A 22,488-nucleotide genomic window follows, 5' to 3' on the forward strand; every position below is an offset into this window, starting at 1 on the left:
TGCAATTAGTTGTTCTCACAATAAGGTGGTAAATATTCAGAATTTAACAGAGGAAATTTGTGCTGATATAATGGATATGATGTTTCATGGTTGCCTCACAACAATAGGCATAATAAGTGGTGTGCTTATAAAGCTTATACAGCATCCAGAAGTTCAGGACAAGATGTATCAAGAAATTGTTTCTATTTGTGAGAAGTCATCAACACCAAGTTTTACAGATGTATAAACAAATGCATTTTCCTCTGGCAGCCATTCATGACTCTACTCGAATTTTACCTGCTGGACCAATTTACAAGGCTATCATGCACAGAAATACACCATCAAAGGACAAAAGAAAATCTTCATAAAAGTAGCAGATTTGTTACATCCCTAAATTATTCTTCTTCTTACGGCCAAGAATCCTATAGATAACAAAAAAATGCTCATACAAAATTCAAGCTTTATCAGCAGTCATAAAATTTGAAGCTTGAGCACACATAGTGGGTAAGACACATTAGGGAACACCAACATACACACCACGTGTATTGGCTATGGATTCAAGAGGCTCCTTAGGTGTAGTTCATGCATCAAGTTCCCTATATGAAGAGAGTTCATTGTCAGATGCTTCATCTGTTACAACTTGGGGTGGGAGTGTTGCACGCTATTTTTCAGATCCAAATGAAAAGAATAAATTCTTGCAGAGCTTGGAAGAGGAAGTTTTCGGGAATCAATAGGAGAGTATTAAAGATGGGAATTCCTCTGGTGACAATGGTACAAAGGATAGAACATGCATCCAATGTTTGGAAAATGAAGTTCAATACTGGATAGATTATTCTAAAGTATAATTTCATCCACTGAGTTTGTATGACATCAATCCAAACAGCAAGTTGATGCCATATAATTGAAGGTCAAATCAAAGAAAACCTCTAATGTTGAATATTCATAGTTAAAAAATGTCCATTACAAATGCAAGAGAGCAATTGTTGCAGCAAGATCTATAAAACAAACTTTTTTTTTAAAGAGTAAATGTAACAGCAGTGAATCCATAGTCATAGGCAAACAAATACCCACAGCTTATATTGGTGAAGAAAAAAATTCTAAGCTTAATTTCATATTCATGGCTGCCAACAAAATATAAAACCCAGAATAGCATACCTTCCAGAATCCTTCATTTTAACGGCTTTAAAAGGCTAGTTAATCTTTCATGGCGACCCTTTTAAAACAATAAATTCTCTATTGATGGTCATAGAACCAGTCAAGATCTAAGAAGCAAAGCAAGTCACAGTGATGACGTGCAAGAAGACTGAAACCCTCAGCCTCTCGAAACTTCCAATTGCCAATGTTGAAAATGAAATCTTTTAGGGTATTGAAACAATATATGATGACCTTTTTCATTTTCTATAAGTTTTGAAGTCTACAAGCTGATTATGGGATTTTTATCCCATTTTAGATTTCAATATTTGTTTTAAGTGGGAGGGGAAGGTTTTTTTTAAATTTATGCAATGCCTTAGGGATCTTTGGGTTATTCAACTTTTATTTGCATATAATATTTGTTAAAACAAGAATGAAATGATAATTACAAATCATTTTAATATTTTTTGTTAAAATTAAGTGCAAATAAAAGGGGTATTGTTTATTTTCTTTTCTTTTGTATAATTCTATTATTATAAAGGATAAATATTTATATGATGAATTATAAGTCATTAAATATTTTTTCCTATTTTTAATGCAAAAGAAAGTAACTGGATCTAATTTCATGTTCATGGTCTTTAAGGAAGGAGTCAGTTTGAAAACATTAGGAACCTTTTTAGGGGAAAGTCTGGGGGTCGAATTTTTGAATTTATTATGGCAATTGAAGGGCCTTTATTGACTGTTGGAGACTTTTTGGGGTGGTTTTATGTGAGTCATAGGGTTCCTAATGACTTAGTGGAGCTTTTTCAGAGATAGGTCATTATTTTAGAAGTTTCTAAGCCCTCATTTCTAGGCTTTCTTTCTACATTCGACCCAAGAGTTGGGCATTGCATTTAGTGAGTTTTTGAACTCATTTGGAGGGAGTTCTGATTATGCAGAGAAGATTTTGTTGCTATTATCTAAGTGATAATTTTATTTGCAAAAATTTGTAATTCATTTTGGAAGTTCGATACAGGTGACAACAGTTATATTTATGTTATTTTGTGTTAATTTCTGAACCTTCTTTCTTTCTGCAATGTTGTGTGTAGTGTCAAAATGATTTGATAGAACAATTTGTGAACTGTTATTGTTACTTATTGTTTTGTCTCATTCCAACACCTAGTTGTAGGAAAGTAAGTCTATTTGTAGGTTGTAATTTGTGTTTTTAAAAAGGTGAAATTGGTTAAAGAGACGCATTTATATTCCTAATTTTGTTGATTTAGTCTTCAAACCTTATTACAAATTACTTATGCAGATCTTTATAGAAAGAAGTGTTTTGCTTGTACTTCAAGTAGCTGTATAATTCTTCTCTATCAAGTGTGTTTGAATTTTCATTATCACTTTTGGTGTATCACCCATTTCTTAGTTTAGACTGTAGGTTTTAGGTTTATTTTCAATAATTTCTTCCCTTTTCCCACAATTTTAGATTAGGTCCATGGAATTGTCATAGCCTAGAAATTGGAGGTTTCACTTCACCACATGTCTCACCAGGAAGTGATTCCCATGTCAAGTCAGAATTGCTAAACTTTTTTAGTTCAGTACTGGGTGCAAATTCTGATACTTAATAGTAGCATGTGGAGATCATTGGATTAAGACATAATCATTACAAACTACTAATGCTTGTTTAGAGGACATTATCAAAGACCCTATGTGTTTGTCTAAACTAGGTGTGTGGATATCTTAGATTAGATAACACTTCATTTGGTTCACTAAAATGAACTCTCTTTACTGCTTGGTGTCCATGCATTGTTAGAACCCTAGGAGTTACATGGATGTATCCTCTCCCCTCGCCATTCATGGATCTTGGGTGTAAGAGAAATCTGTGTGACTTCTATAGAGAGGCCTGCCTTGGACACAAGACTCACCACTTGGTGAGCCCCAGGGGATGACCTCGAAGCATTAATGGGCCAAATCTAGGTCAACATTCTAGCTACTATATAAAATTTGATATAGTTAATGTCATGTTGGCAGTATTGTTGCATAATAGCTCTCCTCCAGTACCCTTGTGGTGCATCAAACCCTGGTTCTCAAGGCTGGGAGACCTTTTGAGGAAGTTTATCATTCACTTGCCAAATAGAATGCCCGTACTAAAAGCCTTATATTAGAGGGCAAAAAACCTTTCTATCCACTAGCTCAGGGGGTCACTCATGCCTGTGAAGACATCCCACATTCTTGTGGTCCTTAGTAGAGACAACAATCCCTTGTTAAGTCATGCCCCTTGGAAATCAGATCTTGGTAGCCCTGAGAAGTGAGTGCACTATAAGGGGAAGCCTATGGTGCCAAGATTCTAAATTGTCTACTCTAGATAAGTGTGATAGAACTTTAGTTCAAGTGGAAATTCAATGGATAAAGTCTTAAAGTGTAGTTTTTGATGTGTCTTTTCACTTTAACAACAATTATTCTTGTCTTATTGTGTCTTGTGAGTGTGTAAAACATTAATCAAGATAAAATCCAACTTGTAAATTTACACCTTGGATACTATTCAAACCTTGTCAAAACTTCACACATTTTCAAAAAGTTACAACCTTTGTCAAAAAATTTCAAACTTTGGTCCAAAGCATTCAAAACTTAGAAAACATGACAACTTTTAACCTTAGACATGCTTGCCATGACTTAGATTTCATCTTTGCATAGCATCCACTTGCATTTACCATATCTTGAGCATCATACTCGCATCCCCTAGGTCTCATACTACATCTTATTAGCCCTCATTTTTCATCCCTCATCTTTCATAGTGCATTCCTTAGGCTTCACTTTGCATCCCTTAGTCTTTGTATTTCAACCCCAAAATATGCATCTTGCATCTTTGCATGCTCAACCTTCATATTGCACACTTTAACCCTCATTCTAGGTGTTCTAACCATCATTTTTCACCTTCATCCTGGTCTTAACATTGTCCTCTAGCCTTTGACTCCCTATCAAATCAATCTAGAAACCTCAAAACCCAAAATCACCTTAGTTTCAGCCTAGCTTACCAACTGCACTTTGAAACTACCAAATGTGCTCTAACTAGTCACAACTACACATGGGAATAGTTGGTACTATTTGAGCACATTTGGTAGTTTGAAAACCCAGTTTGGACTTCCAAACAACATTTTGAGACTTTAGAAGTGTCCTTAGCTACCTGGATAGGCCCCCCTGTCTCAACATGTCTTGATCTTCATTCTGCATGTCCTAACTATCATTTCCTTCACTTAGGGCTTTATTCCTAAGGTCATAATCTTCATTCTACATCTCTTATACAATCATAACATCATCCCCAATATTCTATCTCTCTGGTATAGCAACTTGGTAATCACCCAGCTCAAAAACAACAAACATTCAACCCAGTCTCCCAACTGCACCATGAAACTACCAACTGTGCTCAAACTAGCCTCAAGTGCACCATAGATGTATTTGGTGCTATTAGAGCACACTTGGTACTATCAAAGCAAACTTGGGTACCTACATGACCATTTTGGGCCTCCAAGCTACATTTTGGGACCCTAAAATTGTACCTAGAAGCCTCTATAGGTTCTCATTCTGCATATGACCCAAAAAAACATCTTGCACCCAAAACTTCATTTTGCATCCTAAGACCTTTTCATATTGCATATATGATCAGCATAATCATCATTTTTATCACCCTAAATGTCATTTTGAACCCAAAACCTTTGAATTTAGTCAAAATCTAAACAAAAGTATGAACCCTAGAGTATCTCATTATGTCAATGGATAATGGATCTTGACCATGGTCATTTTGTCATTTCTTTTATCATTTTTTTGGTCAAACTCTATCTATGTCAAGATGGATTTGACCTTATCATTTTGGTCTTTTCACTTTTATCTCTTTTTGGTCAAGATCCAAAGTCTATTGTCATAACGTTAAATTCTTAGGTTAATACCTTTTAAAGATTTCACCTAAGTTCAAAACCTTGCATATACCCTTATCATAGCATTGCCATATTCCTAGGTTCCCTAAATGTCATTCCACCTATCCCTAGTTGCATAATCACTCCATTTTGCATAGTCTAAAACCCTAAAGATTCATCTCCAAACATCAAAATCCCATCAAAAAATCCAACAATCATCTTGTCCAAATCTTGTTTCAAACCCTTCAAATTTTTTGATCTCATGTCCTCATTTTGTACCTCCTAAACGTCATTATCAACCCTAGCATACCTCCATTTGCATAATCAACCTTGCATACATACATCTTTAACATCCTTCTCAAGTCTAAGTCCAACCCTAACCTTCATTTTTCATACCCTAATCTACATTTTCATCCCCTTTAGTCAAAATTCCAAAACGTCATTTACATTTGCATTTTCATAGTTTCCCTAGGATATTTGCACCTTGCATATTAAAAACCTAGTTCATTTGGCACTTCCTTAGGTTGCATAACATCCCTAAACACTTAAAAATTCAAAAAAACTCATATCTTGCATACCCACATTCTAATTATCAAATTTTGCCCTATTTTACCACCTACACCCCTATTTTACCAATTGCACACTTCAAGTGCATAGTTGGTAGTTTCAGTGCATGGTTGATAGTTTTAGAGTGCACTTGGTAATTAGGGATTTCATTCTAGGTTCAAAAACCCTAATTTGCACTTTCATAGCTTGTGTTTCATCCCTAAACCCTAGAAAACACCTAAAAACACTCAAATCATTCACATTTTTCATTTTAGTCACCCTAGCACCTCTATTTACCAACTGCATACCTTCTACTTACCAGTTGCTTACCTTCAGGGCCCTAAGTGCACCAAGGGTGCACTTGGTACTATTTGAGCACAATTGGTAGTTTAGGTGTGCACTTGAGAGGTAGAGAGTTCATTTAGGTTTTCTTCCATTGCATATGCATCCTTAGGTATCATGCTAGCACTTACAAGGACACAATCAGCTCAGAGACCCGAAGAACTATATCAACCCTTATTTTCTGAGGTACAAACACAACCAAAACCTTGTCCAAGACCAAAGAAGAGCAAGAAAACCCATCAAATGTTTGACGAAGAGCAAATCAAAGCATCACAACCCTTACTTGTAGACCCCTTAAGCATGTATCCACAAGATCACAATAATCAAGGGATGACACAACAAATCGTAAACAACACACCTACTATGAGGTTTCCTTCAAACACTTCTACACATGGAATGGTTCAATGGAGCCCTAACTTTGAACCTATAATAGTACCGATACCACTCGGAGGTGGTAGTGTACCAACAACACCTAAGGATGAACAAATACACTCCTTTGAATTCAACAAACCCAACACAAGTACCTTCAACCCTAACATATCAAACACACAAAAAGGTATTGTACACCTAAGTGATGACTCTAACATTGATTATAGCATCACTGATGAAGAAATGGCTAGGGCTTATCAAGATAAAACCTTCTGAAAGAACTTTAAACTTTTGGCATCCCAAGAAATTGTCAAATTCAACCCTAACTTGGAGGGGCCTAAGTCCAAACATCAAACCAACTCAACACTCACAACTATACAACCCATGATTAGTTTGGACTTAGATAAGGTCAAGCAACCTTTGGATTTCTAAAACACAATGATGATACCTATAAGATCCCATCAAGAATCAACCATTGAAATCCTCCAAGGTACATTTGAATATATCAATATCAATCCCTTGTTTGATGAACTACCATCAATAAGTGGAAACAAGACTCTTCCTAAATATCCCAAAAGGGCATTAAGACTTGATCTCAATCACATAATGTAATAACAAGATGTGCCTAAAGGGACTTGTACTCTAGGGATGCCAAACATGCCTCCTTTGGAGGAAAATCAGCAAAATGTACATTTGCTCCTAACTTTACCAAATGTTATGACATCAAACATTATGGAGCCTCCCATGAGTACACACTATGAAACATCAATCACAACAACTCCTATTGACATACAAAGGAAGACCCTTATTGACATTTTACCCATTCCCAAAAGGAACACATCTCATTACCAAATCAATATGATGTCCCAAGGAGAAACATCCAACACAAAAAGGTATCAAAACAACAACCCAAACATGATGTTCAACTCTCAAGGGCATAACAAAATTCTAAGACAACAACAACCTATAGTGGTACAAGGATTCAACATTTCTAGTACACAACAAAGTCAAAATCTACTTAACATGCATTCAACACATCAACAACAATGTCAACCACAACAAAAACTTCAAGTGGTGTAAGGATCTTACATCCCTAACACACACTCCAATGTAAACCCACTTGACTTACACGAAATATATCAACAACAATTCCAACAACAACAAGCCATGTTCACCAAACAACAAGAGCAACTAAAACAATAGTTGGAATACAAAAGACACCTTGAGCAACAAATTGCCTATCAACAACATTTTTTACAACAACAACATACACCACAAAAACCTCAACAAATACCTCTACAACAATAGTCACACACATGGTCTCACATACAACCAACAGAGGTATCTCAACAATAACCATAGCAAATGGCATAACAACTACCACAACAAGTGATGCAACAAAAACACATGGTACAATAATCGTAGTCGATACCGTAGCAAATACCACAACAAATACCACAACATTTACCACAAGGACTCATTTTTCTTTGAGGTACTAACATACCTCCACCACCTAGTGGCACATCACCTAACTCTTCGGACACAAAAATGTTAGAATCGAGTAGATATAGTTCTCACTATACCAAACAATCTACTCATAGACACAAAAGACTTGAAGATAATACTATCATGCAAAACCCTAATGAAGAACTACTACAATAATTCAAACAAGTTGAGGCATTGGGAGTCTAGAAGAAATAGGTTCTATATAAAAAAATAGGACTTACGTCCTAATCCATTCGATAAAAGTTTGTATATGCCTCCATTCCCAAAACACTTTGAGGCACCTAGATTTGAAAAATACTGAGGAAAAGGCAACTCCATTGATCACATTAGGGAATTCTATGCATGATTATCCCACCTACCTCATGAGACTATTTCCTCATTCTCTAGGTGGGCCCACACTTGAATGGTACTCCAAACTTCCTAGTAACACCAAATCTTGGTCAGAACTAGTAGACAAATTCATCTCCCATTTTGCCTTTAACATTACAAATGAGGTGACACTTTTTGATTTGTGCTCAACTAAACATTCTTGAAGAACAAGTTAAACTATGCATTGAAAACCTAGTCCTTGACTTAATGTACGAACTCAAGATCAAAAGTCCTAGCACCATTTCCAAATTGATGAAAAAGGGGGCTAGTATGAAGATTCCCTCATCTGTAGGGGAATCCTTAAAACAAAAAAGGAAAACACAAACACAAACTCTTCTAATGACAAGGCAAAAAATTTCTCCAAAAACAAAAATGTGACTAATGATGATATTGTGGATGCATGAACAATTAGCACCACACAACCTCAACTGACTTTGAAAGGTGCAAATCCTATGAATTTACAAACTCCTAATCAAACACCACCTCAACAATAGAAGACTGAGACTTCCACATAGGACAAACCTTGAAGACATCCTAGAACCAAAGACAAGAAATTCACACCCTTGGGGATACCTCTCAACACCACACTTCAACAATTACTAAGTAATAACTTCTTGAAATTACCCCCAATCAAGGATGAGACACCAACAAAATAAAAATGGTGGGATGAAAAGAAATTCTTTGATTATCATCATACTAGAGGATACAAGACTACCTCATGTTTTCAGCTCAAACATGAAATCCAAGACCTCATCAATGACGGTATAATTATTGTAGATCCTTCCTTGCTAGCATCCAATGTTGATCATACCATCTTTAAAGATCCTTTGGGTAATCATGACAAAGGGAAAGCCTCCAGTTCAAACTCTAACTCACAGGCCAATTACAAACGCACCAAATATGACTACACCATCAATTATTTTGATGAGTATGATTCCCATATATCCACATTCACCTTAAAGGTTGAAGATCCTTGCTGCATTATCATTACATGTCATACCAAGATTACCTTACTTGGAGCTCCTTTTAGACCTACTTCCTCTACTAGACCTACACCTCCTAGTAGACCTAATGCTCCTACTTCATCTAATTATAGCCTAGTTGAACAACTTGGTAATACCCCTATGGAAATATCCATCTTGGACCTATTGCATGCATCTCCCCAACATCAGATGATCTTGGGTCAAGCCCTTAAAGAGTTAGTAGTCCCAAATATTGATAATTTGTCAAGGCAGATATCTACTCAATGGGAGTTATAGAACAAGAATGTGTAGATACTCAAAAATGGTTTGCGTCTATGATTTCATCACATTTTCATACTAATTCATCCCATTTTTTGATTCCACTAATTATGATCTTTTGGCCAACTTGATTATATCTCAACAGTGTCTATTATCATTCATATCCTCTTTCACATCAATTGCAAATCATTCTGGAACCATCGTAACATCATCAAAAATCATATCAAATCAACTCAAAACCATATTAAATCAACTTAGAATCATATCAAATCAACATAGAATCACCCCAAATCTACCCAAAATCAACCTTAATTAACCCAAATACATCAGACATCCCAAATCATTCATCATTTTCCCAATCCTAGGCATTTTTGTGGCTTTTAGTGCCTTGAAAACCTATCAATCTATCAAACTTATCAATCTGACCTTAGTATTGTCATGGCTCTCAGTGCTAGGTCAAACCATCATTCTTTTCATTTGATCATTAACAATGTTGAGTCCCTCAGTGTTAGATCATGACATCATCAAACCATTTTAATAACATTGATAGTGTTTGTCGATGTTATTATAATCAACCATATCAATCAATCTTGATCTTGTAGCATTTACGATATCGGTTAAGTGCTACGTGTCCTTAATTCATGTCATGTGTCCTTGGCATGTTATCATTTTTTATCAATCAATCAATTTGACCATGGCTTTGGTCTACCCATCATCATCCTAGTCAATTTGTATTATCGTCACATTTTCATCAAAGGATACTGTTGCACTTATTTAATCAAATTGGCCAATCATCTACTAATTTTCTCTATAGGATTAAATAACCATGATTTAATCCTATGTCATTTCACTATTTGTTCTTCCTAACTACCCTTTTCAATTAATTGATATTTTATTAATTGATTGATTCATCTTCACAAACTATGGGAATTCACAATTTCCTAAGTCCCATTTTCTACTTATAATTTCCAAATTTCTAATTTCTATTTGTGTGTATATATAAATTTTTATTCAAATATTCCACATAATATTGACATAATCTTGACATTATTGTGACACATGGGCATGACACATCATGTATTCTCCATTTACACTTGGCTAAGATATGTCATAATCCATATATTCTTATTCCCTTATGCATATCTATATTTGGCTTCCATTATCATAGATTCTTGGCTTTAAGTGGGTTTGAGGTGTTAGATGATGTGTCATAGATACTCTTCCATTTTTAGCCATGTTTGACTTCCAAGTGTCATACAATCCTACATTTGGCATCTTGCATCATGTGTGTCATAGATTCTCAAATGAATCTCTTGCCAAGTCACATATCCAAGGTGACAAGTCCAATGCTCTCAACTTGCATGTTGATTATAAATTGAGCATTCTTCCTCTCATTTCTAGTCCCTTGGTCTTTGGTCTATCAAGCTTAAAATCACTTCTTCTAGTATTACTATATCATTATCATATCATAGGCTTTTGCTTTATAATTGTGTGCATTATAGGCAATTAGAGCTACATCAAATGGATAAGAAAGAAGGAAATGGGAGCTACAAATAAAAGAGAGGTTTTTAACTTTGTGCATTTGGCTTTCATGGTAGACTAGAAGGTATCAATGTATGTTTATTGAGTTTGTGATTTTCTTATAGTATGTTAGATATTAGTCTATTTTCTGGTGCTACAAAATGAAGTATTTACTCAGAGGGAGTAACAAGGTCTGACAACATTTTTGCAAATTTTGAGATTTTGAATTTTGTAGAGAGACTGAGAAAAAATTCTACATTGTCTAACTTATTCATGAAATAAGATTATATATTCCATGAAAAAGTGTTTTTGTCACTCATATCAAAGGAGGAGATTGTTAATCTCATTATGATTTTGACAAAGTAGTGACAAAACACTTAGTCATTATCTAGCATAGTTGGTTGGTCATCACAGCGACCGAGCCACTACTTAGGTTGATTACATAGTGCATGTTGTGTGAACAGAGTGAGTTGAGTGATCAAGGTTAGTCAAGTGATCAAAGCATGTTGAGCATAAGTGTCCAAACAATACATGTTGAGTGATATGATAGTTAGTGTCAAGAAATAGTAGGTGTCGAGTAGTCAGTGTATGTCAAGTCACTCTAGTGCCAAGAAAATAGTTAATATCAAGAAGAAAATGTGTGCCAAGTGATTCAAGACTAAGCAAACAACACAAGAGAATAATTAAGGTTGAGCATCACAATCTTTTTGATATTGAGTCAACTAGTCGTTGACATACAATTTTTTAATGGCACAAAATTTTATGTAAACTATTCTTGGCTGTCATAATCTCTATTTTTTTATATAAAGAGATAAGGATCAAGTCATGTCATGCATCCCTATGCAACCCATGCAACCAATCAGAAAAAGGGAAACATTAGGAAACAATAGCAATCAACTAGAACCATTAATTGTTACCAAAGATTGTCTCCATGATTCCTACTTAAAGAGGTAAACCCTAAGGGGGAGTTATGTTGGAAGAGAGATACTAAGGAGAGTATCCTGTGTGAAAGGAGGCATGGAGAAGATTCTTAATTGAAGGATGAGCATTGCAGAACCAGTTGATGAGAACATAACTAGTTGTGAAGACAAGCAGTAAAAGGTCAAGGAAGATACATTTGATTAGGAGGATCAAGATTCAAACTATAAAATAAGAGATCTAACATCTAGCAAAAGGGTGCTAACTAAAGGATGGGGTATTGAATCATTTTGATAGGTGATACAGGGTAAATCTCTTAACAGAGTAGTCCAAACATACTTTTGTAAATCTCCTAATAGAGTGCTTACTTAATTGTGAGTTTAACTCCTTTAGTCAAGGTGAGACCTGGCAGCCTTTGTAATCCTTTAATAGAGCAGACCTCTCATAGGGTAGATCATAGTTTATGATCAAAACTTTGTAGCCATAATTGGCAATGCTTTATTGTTGTAGTGAATATTTCTGGGTGTCATCCCTGTTAAATTTGGTATTAAATTTATAGATTTAATTTTATAATGTACTATTGTAGTATATTATAAGATTCTTGTAATTGAAGTCCCCACTTTGTAATATCACTTTTGATATGTATGTGTATTACAAAGGATGGTTCTTACTCCTATAAATATATTCAAAGGGAGATATGAACTTAACCTTTACTAAAGGGCACATCACATTAAATACAACCTATCGGCATGAAACCAATAGTTAACACTACACATTAACAATAGTTTATATCTGAATATAGACATATCTCAATATGTTAAGATGACTGCTTTAGAAGGATAAAGGTGTAGACAAAAGCCTAATAAGATCACATGCAATACAATCATATGAGTTGACAATGGTCAGCCTTAACATGATGATGATGAGGAATTAGGTAAATACAATGAAGGATCTCATTGAACTAAGGATGAGGTTAATGGCTTAACATGCCCAATAACGTTAAACTATTGATATAGTATAAGAAGGTGTATGTGATGACAACTTGCCATAGTAACATGGAAAATCTTGCTCAAATGCCAATGATGATTAGCAAATTTTAGAGAGATGATAAGGACATTCGTCAAACCAAGGGGAGGGCCCACACGGTGATAGACCAAATATAATATTTTTATTTTTTTGAGATTAATATATATTTATATATGTACCCATGCAATCTTTATATATATATATATATCTATTTTGATATATCTGTAGCAACATTTAATCAAGGAGATGTCCTTTAGGTTAACACTATATGTTTTATCTAATTGACGCTATAAAACATTAACACTCCCTCTTAGCTAGGGAGGATAAACATAGAAATATTATCTCAACGTAATATTAAAAAAAAGATGTCAACTCTTTTGACTTTTGTTTTTTCTTTTTTTTGAATATTAACTCATTCAACATTTAAATTTCAACTCATTTGACATTTACTAGGTCCCTTTGAGTAATGGCCTCTTGAATGTAGAGTTGCAAGATATTCACCAAATACTGTGAGTAATGGCCTTCTGAATGTCAACTCATTTAACAATCACCAAGTGCTCTGTGTAATGGCCTCATGAACATAAATTTTCATAACATTCACCATGTACTCAAAAATGTTCCTAAGGTATGTGCACATGTATTCTCATAATGCTTACCATATGAACATCTACCATAATATAAAATTAAGTTATTATCAAATCGTCATCTTTCAATAACTTCTACATACACAAGTGATAATCATTTAGAATTCATCACTTCCTCATGATGTACATAGGGACCATATGTGATAAATTTCATTAATAATTTATTAGTACTATAAAATATCCTTAGAATCTTCTTATTAACTACCAAATACCAAGTTTACTTCAAAAGTGATTCATTTTTATTTTGCTAGAGGCTTGGTGTAGATAATAAGGAACTCCCTCTCAATCTTTTTAAGTTAGTGGTGAGAGCTTGAATGTCTTCACTTTGGGACTCCATGTCAATTCCTCTAGTTTTTTTATTACACTCTTCTTGAATACAATTAGCTTTTAGTCAATCAAATTTTGGGGGTTCGAGATGACCACCTATACCTTGTCTAAAATTTTCCCATGAAAAAGGTAGCTCATTTAATGATATCATAATTGTGACCAATTGTTAACAATTGGTTTATTAATTCTGTTATCCTCATAAAGTATGAGGTGACGGTCTGTCTCTTTTTCATCTTTATGTTATTGAGTTGATTCTTCAGAGTGAGAATCCTGCTAGTGTTGTTCATCTCGAACATATCTTCTAAAGATTTGAACATATCATATGCAGAGTCTAATTTTGTGATAACAGGTAGTAGATGATCTATTACTCCATCTACTAATAATTCCATAGCTTTAGTGTTGTCAGTTTCCCATTCATTAGTCTTCTTATTTTTAGAAGGATTTCCCACATCGTTGTTAACTTATGTTTTCTTAGTATCATTATTATATATAATTTCCACGATTCAAAATTTGAAGCACCTTCGAGTCTATCTTCAATCCTCATTTCACTTATAATTTTTCTACGTAGGGTTTAAGTATGTTTGATTGCACTCAATATATTCTAATCCAAATCGTCTCTTAAACTGGCTCCGATACCATGTTAGATTTGGGATTAGATTTATATAATGTACTTTCTTAGTATATTATAAGATTCTTGTAATTGAAGTCCCCACTTTGTAATGGCACTTTTGATATGTATATTTGTTTGAAAGGAGGGTTCTTACTCCTATAAATATATTCAGAGGGAGATATGAACTTAACCTTTACCAAAGGGCATGTCCCATTAAATACAACCTATCAGCATCAAACTAATAGTTAACACTACACACTAACAATAGTTTATATCTAAATATAGACATATCTCGATATGTTAAGATGATTGCTTTAGAAGGATAAAGGTGTAGATGAAGGCCTGACAAGATCACATGCAATATAATCATGTGAGTCGACAATAGTTAGCCTTAACATGATGATGACAAGGAATTAGGTAAATACAATGAAGGGTCATGTTGAACTAAGGACGAGGTTAACAGCTTAACATGCTTGATAATGTTAAACTACCAATATAGTATAAGGAGGTGTCTATGAAGACAACTTTCCATAGTAATGTGGAAAATCTTGCTCACATCCCAATGACGGTCAACAAATTTTAGAGAGATTATGAGAACATCCATCAAATCAAGGGGAGGGCCCACACAATGATAGACCAACATATAAGATATATATTTGTTTGAGATTGATATATATTAATATATGTATACATGCAATCTTTATATATATATATATATATATATATATATATATATATATATATATATATATATATATATATATATATATATATATATATATATATATATATATATATATATATATATATATATATATCACAGATCTATTTTGATATATCTGTAGCAACATTTAATCAAGGAGATGTCCTTTAGGTTAACACTATATGTTTTATCTAACTGACGCAATAAAATATTAACAATCTTCACCCGAATTTTACCTTCTCCTTGGAGGGTTTTTGGGTAACCAAAATCTTTTACGTTATGTGTCGATTTACATTATGCTATGGATGTGATGCATGTTACATATTTCAGTTTATATGTTAAGTTATGAAATGGATGATGGTGAAATGTTTTATGGTTAAAAGTTTGAAGTATTGGTTCACCATGCCCCACCCCAGCCCCCTCTTAGAACATACTTTCCTTTTTATTATTCCAACAAGTTGACACTAGCACACTTGACATTCCTTAACCTATTACTCTATTATTTGGCTTAGCTAACTTTCTTGATATAAACAATCACTTTGTCTTATCGAAGTCTAACTAATCAGATGTCCATTGTAGCTTCCTTTTTGTAACTCAACCTTTCCTCTAGGTGCTATTGTTATGAGAAAATTCTCAAATCCTCTTCATCAATCAAATAGATATGACTTTTATATTAGGTAGCAATATGTATTATTAGTAGATTTGACATCAATGACAAAAGAACAATTGTTCCAATTGTATGTTCCCAACAATAACCATCCCTAAATAATATTATTACTAGTTAAAAACACACTAGATTGTCCACCTTGGATAAGAAGCTAATTTTCATTCCTTTGTCCATGGGCTAAAATTTTCATCTATTGGAGACCAAATTTCACTTCTTCTCAATGCATCAAGTTGTAGGGTGATTATAGTTAGTTTGTGGTGATTGATTAGATAAGTACTAAATAATGTTCATTTATCATGGGGTTTAGGGAAATGGGCCAATTTCTTTTAGGGTTAACTCATCAAGTGTTTTCAGGTTGAATCACCAAACATTTCCTTATGTTGATTATTTAAGTATTGTTTAACTTGTTAACTAACACTGGTAAACTTTCTAGAGGGCTATAAATAAGCTACTGTGCAATGTAAAACTATTTAGACTATAATTTTCTCTTCATTGGATATTAAAATTGGACTCTGTTTCGTATACGTAGCCCAAGATTGGGTGAACTATGTCAAATCATCGTGTCTTCTATCCCAGTAATGTGTTCTCTATTCCTTTGCATTATTGTTTATAATTTTTTATTTTAGTATTATATTTTTGACTTCTAATCCTTACATTCACCTCTTTGTTTACTCATTTTTTAAAAAGCCAAAATTGAAATGCAATTGTTTGCAAATTCATTCAATATTATGGGCTTTACATAGTTCAATTATCTCAAACCTCTTATTCCATTTTATGAGGAGAGTTTACACAATCCTTTCCTCGCTCCATATATCATTCTTCATCTAAATGATGACCTCATTAATCCTCCAAAGTTTTCCATCATTACTTTGCAATATATTTATTGCTCAATTCACCACCTTGTCCATTGCTACATTTCTTGTACTTAGTGTGTGTAATTTTGAACTATTTGAAAAATTAAAACTTTTTCCTTATTAATCTTATAAATTTGTTGAGTTTCCTATCTTGAGCCTATTCATTAATTCTCGTATTCACAATTATTTGTGAAATTCCATCTAAATACAATATCTTGATTTTCAATTTTCTGACCAAATTTAGGGTGAGAAAAGCTCCTTTGCATCTATAATATTGTTTATTCATTCATTCTCTCTTCTAATTTTGAACTCTCAATGCCAAAATGCTACCTTCCCATCTCTTGCTACACATTGAACTCCTTAAATCATATTTGGAAGCTCCATTAAAAATTTACTTAATCTGTCCTTCATCTAATTTTATCCATTCTACACTTTATTGAATGAAGAGAGATAGATGACCATACAAGTGTAAATGTAAACAAGCAGTGAAAGTAATAAAAAATAGAAACTTAGAAGACAAAACATAATAACCCACCAATTTTTATGGTTCACCAAAATTGTAGTTGCGTCCACATTCTAGTAGGGAATCAGTTGTAGTATTCAAATATTTGATATAATTACATGGGTTACTCACAACCATTATGTTGTCCTTCATTTTACCATCACAAAATGGAGGCAACACTACAAAAAAAATTCAATTAAGTTTCATATATCTCTAAGGTAACTCATTGTTTTATTAGTAAAGATTGATCAATCAGGGATTCCCAATTCGTATATTGAGTCCTTTTACTAAAGGTTCTCATCAAGTCCTTGTTGTTTTTCAAGTTTGTTAGCCTATACTTGATTTTTTAGGCTTTTACAAACATTTTTACATTTTTTAAGTATGTGTGAATTGTTTTTATCTTTTTATTTTCTTCAATCTCGTTCTTTTGATTATACATTCCATTTGAGATATCTTGGGGCTCAATATGAGTTGTTAGTCAAAAGATATTAAGGTTTAAGTGCACAAAATGTGGAGTTTAGAACCTCAACTACATATTTTAAATATTGACCTTATATTTTAATGTTAAGTTGCACTTTTTGAAAAATATAGCTTAAAATAACTTTATGTTATGTTTTTAAGTTGCTTTTGACTTTAAATTTATAACTTAAGTGATTTAAGTCATTATAGTGCACTTTATGTTATATTTTGATGTTGAGTTACTTTTTAATTTATCATTAAGTGACTAGGCACTTCATAGTCTATTTTGATGTTGAGATTTACTTTAATATTTTGATTTAAAATATTTAAGTGAGATTTCACCTTTTGAATATATTCACATGTGATATATAAAATATGTTAGTGTAAACATGTAATGGACCCTTCAATGTGAGACTCACTTAAATGAATCAAATATACATGTGCTAAATAGAAAAATTAAGTGATGCAAATCGATTACATGTTATTTTTGAATGAAATACTTGTACTTTCTCTTCCAACCCACATTTTTTCCTTGAAAACTACTAGTTTCTCATCAAAACAACTACTTGGGTGGTTTAAGTTGCATTTTAAAATGTGTAAATTAGTTTCCAAACCATGATTTGGTTATATACATGCAAAATACAAACATGCAATGACATCCAAGAACCACAATTTTCCAAAGGTGGTGGGTGTGCATTTGTGTCTCATTTTATATGTTCCTTATGTATTTTTATCATAGGTTAAGCATATACTCCCTTTCATGTCATTAAACATTAAAGAAATATAGTAAATATTTAATAAAGTTGTAGGATAGAAAATATTTTTTGAAATAGTACATTAATGCAAAAGATGACAGTAATTTGGATTCATTTCTACTACATGAATTGAATAAACCCAATGTATAAAGGAGAATTCTTGAGTTGGTATAGGACCTCTGGCTTAGCTAGACTGATTACTCACAAATTGTAGTTTTGGTTTAGATGTCTAATTTTAGGCAAGTAATCTAGTTATTCAAATTTGATAGTCTAAGACCTCGAAGGGATTTTGGTTAAAAATCTATACTATTAATGTCATATTTGTTTTATGGTTGAAAAATTTTGGCTAGTTGCCAAAACATAATTTGTATAATTTAGGGAAATGGCATGCGACCATAACTACTTGATCCAACTTTATTATGGTGTTTTGAGACTATATAAGTGCATATACATGTTCATAAGATATTAAGTAGAAATATATATATATATATATATATATATATATATATATATATATATATATATATATAATCAGCTATAAATCATTCTTCTCTATGTTATTACATTAATTGGAATTGGATTTTATGTAGCAAGTGCGTGTTAATTCTTCTCTCACAATGTCAACCAGAGACAGAGCCCCCTCTTGGGAATCCTAGTGAGATTGTTCCTATTTATTGGTTATATAGTTTTGTTTTTGTGGCTTCATTTGAAATCTATTCTCATATCTTATTTGGTTTTAGTTGAATGATTTTATTTATATTATGTTCAATTTTTTGTTTTGAATATAAATTCAATCTCAACACAAGAAGGATAATAGATGTATGGATGTTAAGTATATAATTTGCACAATGTTTGTTATAAGAAGATAGCATTCATATAATATCATCGTATAAGTTCAATTAAATTCAAAATACTTTGTTTTATCCAAATTTAAATATTCTATCATACTGTTGTTACCATACACCCATTCACGTGACAATTGCCTTCAATTTTCTTTCATCATGCCTTAAACTTCGTGTCACTTTTCATTAATCTATCTGTCAACTATTACCATAAACTTCCTGTCACAACTAAACTTCCTGTCCCAAACTGAGTTCATCATATTCCTTTCTACTAATATATCTAAATTTTAGAGCATTAATTTTCAATGTAATCATTAGTTTGATATTTACTTTATAATTGATTAATTAACCTGATTGTATTGTATGATCTAAATAGAAGCCTAATATTATAATGATTATTAGAGTGAGTTTGAATTTTAAATTTAATTTTGTTAAGTGTGAGCTCTTTTATGAAAGAGGGTTGATTCTTTTAAAAGAAAGTTTCAGTTCATTAATTAAAATATTTCAATTTGATGTATTATCTTCATCCCTTGAATTAGAATGTATCCATAACCACTTGATGTACTATCTTCATCCCTTGAGCATATAGCCACTATATCTCTCATCAATTTATGAGTCCCAGATTAAAAATTTTAGGGTGTTTTCATCCAATTCATGACATAAACAAATCCAACAAAATAGACCACAACTTTACCCTATATTTTTGGCATCATTGTCAAGGAGAGATATTAATGGCATGAAGCCATAGTAAGTCAAGTTAGGAAAAATGTGTCTTAGGGAGTGTTTGATCAAGTATCAGCCTTGCTTAGTCTAGTACCTTAGGTTTTCACTGTAGTAAACCATTTAGGTGCACAGTAGACCTAGAGATAGTCAAGGGAGGTTTGTTAAGAAAGAGTTAGAAGGTAGTTTAAAAACTCAGAAAACACAAAAAGAAAAAGGGTCATTGAACACACAAATAAAAACAAAGACAAAAAGGAGTAACCCAAGCCCAATCTCAACCAACTTTGACTACCATTCCCCCAAATATTTCTCAACAATTTAAAGAATCTTTTGAAACTAGGTATAGTAAACCTCTAGAACCTCCAAATTAACCATTTAAAACTTACTACATACCTTGGGCAACATAATTCTTGGAGAAAATCATAGTTGATAACACAAGAAATGTAGTAGGAAGTATTAATGGTGGAAATAATGATAATGCATTATTCCAACACAACAATAATCTTATGACCTTTAAGTTTCCTATCCAACCTCTCATTGGTGATGCCTCTATGATGAATATACCTACTCAGCACTTCCTATATTCAAAGGGTCAACTACTAAAGATCCTAATACGTTCCTATTTGAGTTTGATGTCCTCTCTAATAGCTATAATTATCAAAGTGACACACAAAACTTGAAACTATTTCCAAGTACATTTAAAGATGCAACATTGTGATGGTTCATGATGTAGATAAAAAATATTCAATTTTATATTGTCATTGATATTACACAAATTTTGTACTCTAATAGAGCACTACCAGTTAGAATCGAGCTTAGAAAACTCACGTATTAGCCGAGCAAAAGACAAGTTTAGTGATCTAGTTGAAGCCAAGCTAGGTCATTCACCAAAGGATTTTAGTTTTAACAGAGTTAAAAGTTCAATGTAAACCGAGTCAAGTCAATTACCAAGGAGCTCAGTGGTAACTGAGTGACTCAGTTTCAGTTCAAGCCAACCTGCATCAAAATAAAAAATAAAAATTTATGCAAGCCGACTTAATGGATGTTGATTGTTTATTTGTAAGGATATTCAAGCTAACTTGACATTGTATTTCATATATATGAAAGGTCAAGTTGTGGGATAAAAAAATAGAAGTAGTGAAAAAGATAACATGTGAATTAAGAAGGATATCTAATTAAGGGCAGAATATCCAAGGAGTTGCAAAGAATATTTTGATCAAGGAGTATCCAGAGGATAAGCTAGAACAGTGATCTAAATCTACAATTTAGTTACTTCATAAATTAGGTCAATCATTTTTACTCTCTAATAATTGTAGCAATAAAGAAATCTCTTAACAGAGTTGACTTAACAGTCATTTTGTAAATCCTCTAGCACAGTGGCATTTCTAGATTGAAGTATCTTAAGACCTCTAACTAGGCTACTCCTAAAAAGGTGATTTAAATCCTTTAATAGTGTCACACCTAACAGTGTGTTTTGTAACCTTTAACAAGGTTGGATCCTAATAGGGCTCACTTCAAAAGAGTGAAAAGTTGTAACTAGTTGCATTAGTGATTTTCCCAAATTGGGTTTCCATGTTAAATATTGGTGTCTCATGTGTTCATTTTATTTACTTATTGTTTTATCTTTATGTAACTAAGTTACTAAAGGTTAATGCACATTAATATTTCAAGATTGATTTGTTAACAGAGTTATAGTGGATTTCTAGCTCTAACCAAGTTGTGAATTATAAGAAAGTTTGTATTGACATATAAGAGATTTGGAATTATTTCAGTGGTAGCTAATTCACCCCTCCCCTCTCAGTTACTCCTATTATATTTCCAACAATTGGTATCAAAGTTGTTGGTGCTTGCAGAAAAGGTTTTGAGGACCTAAGGTAAAGATCAAGATGTCTTATAGAAGGGAGATTCCCAAGTTGAACAGAGATAACTTCAAAGCATGGCAGGAACTCATGAGGCTGCATTTGGGAACTATTAGAGATACAGACCTAAAATTCCTAGACAACCAATATGTGTCACCTCCTGATCCTTTGATTGATGGATTAGATGGTAGATAAAAAGAATCACTACACAATGATGATTGACATTGCTTCTACTCTCAATAATGTTGAATTTGATGGAGTCAAAGATTATCCTACCACTTGTGAAATGTGGAATAAACTAAAAAAGATCTATGGAGGATATGACAATGTGAGGAGAGCCAAAGTAGAAATTTTAAGAGGTCAATTTGATTAGATGAAGATGAGAGAAGATGAAAATATTGCAAAATACAATGAAAGAATCAAAGCAAGTGTGAGTTTAATTAGAGCCTCAAGAGGAAAAATTGAAGATGCAATCATAGTCAGCAAGGTATTAAGAACTCTTCTTCCTATTTATGTAATTAGAGTTTCAACTATTCAAGAGATGAGATGTGATCCCAAAAGTGATATAACTTTGGATGCACTAGTGGGAAGGTTAACAGGTTTTTAAGTTGGATAACTTTAATAGTTATCTTCTTGGATCTTGCAACATAGAATCAACATTCAAAGCGAAACTAACTCTTGGCAGAAAGAGAGAAAACTCAAAAGGGA

At 33.1% G+C, this 22,488-nt stretch overlaps 1 protein-coding gene across 15 annotated transcripts in view; it reads right to left on the reverse strand.

Moving 5' to 3' along the window:
* LOC149573033 (uncharacterized) overlaps positions 1-1,357 on the reverse strand; it is a 109,304-nt gene extending 107,947 nt beyond the window's left edge. For 7 of the 15 annotated variants that reach the window (XM_089814192.1, XM_089814187.1, XM_089814182.1 and 4 more), the window contains exon 1: positions 1,135-1,346. Coding sequence is in view for 3 of the 15 variants with exons in the window: in XM_089814193.1 (XP_089670319.1) it covers positions 1,135-1,151 (17 nt within the window). In the remaining 12 variants the exon portion in view is untranslated. Of the gene's footprint in view, positions 1-1,134 lie in introns of all 15 variants that reach the window. The other 8 variants (XM_089814183.1, XM_089814188.1, XM_089814189.1 and 5 more) reach the window with 5 other exon arrangements.
* Positions 1,358-22,488: the final 21,131 nt, after the last annotated feature.

Source organism: Cupressus sempervirens, chromosome 2, assembly GCF_028749045.1.
Source record: "Cupressus sempervirens isolate cs-2001-9-10 chromosome 2, ASM2874904v1, whole genome shotgun sequence".
Classification (NCBI taxonomy): Eukaryota; Viridiplantae; Streptophyta; class Pinopsida; order Cupressales; family Cupressaceae; genus Cupressus; species Cupressus sempervirens.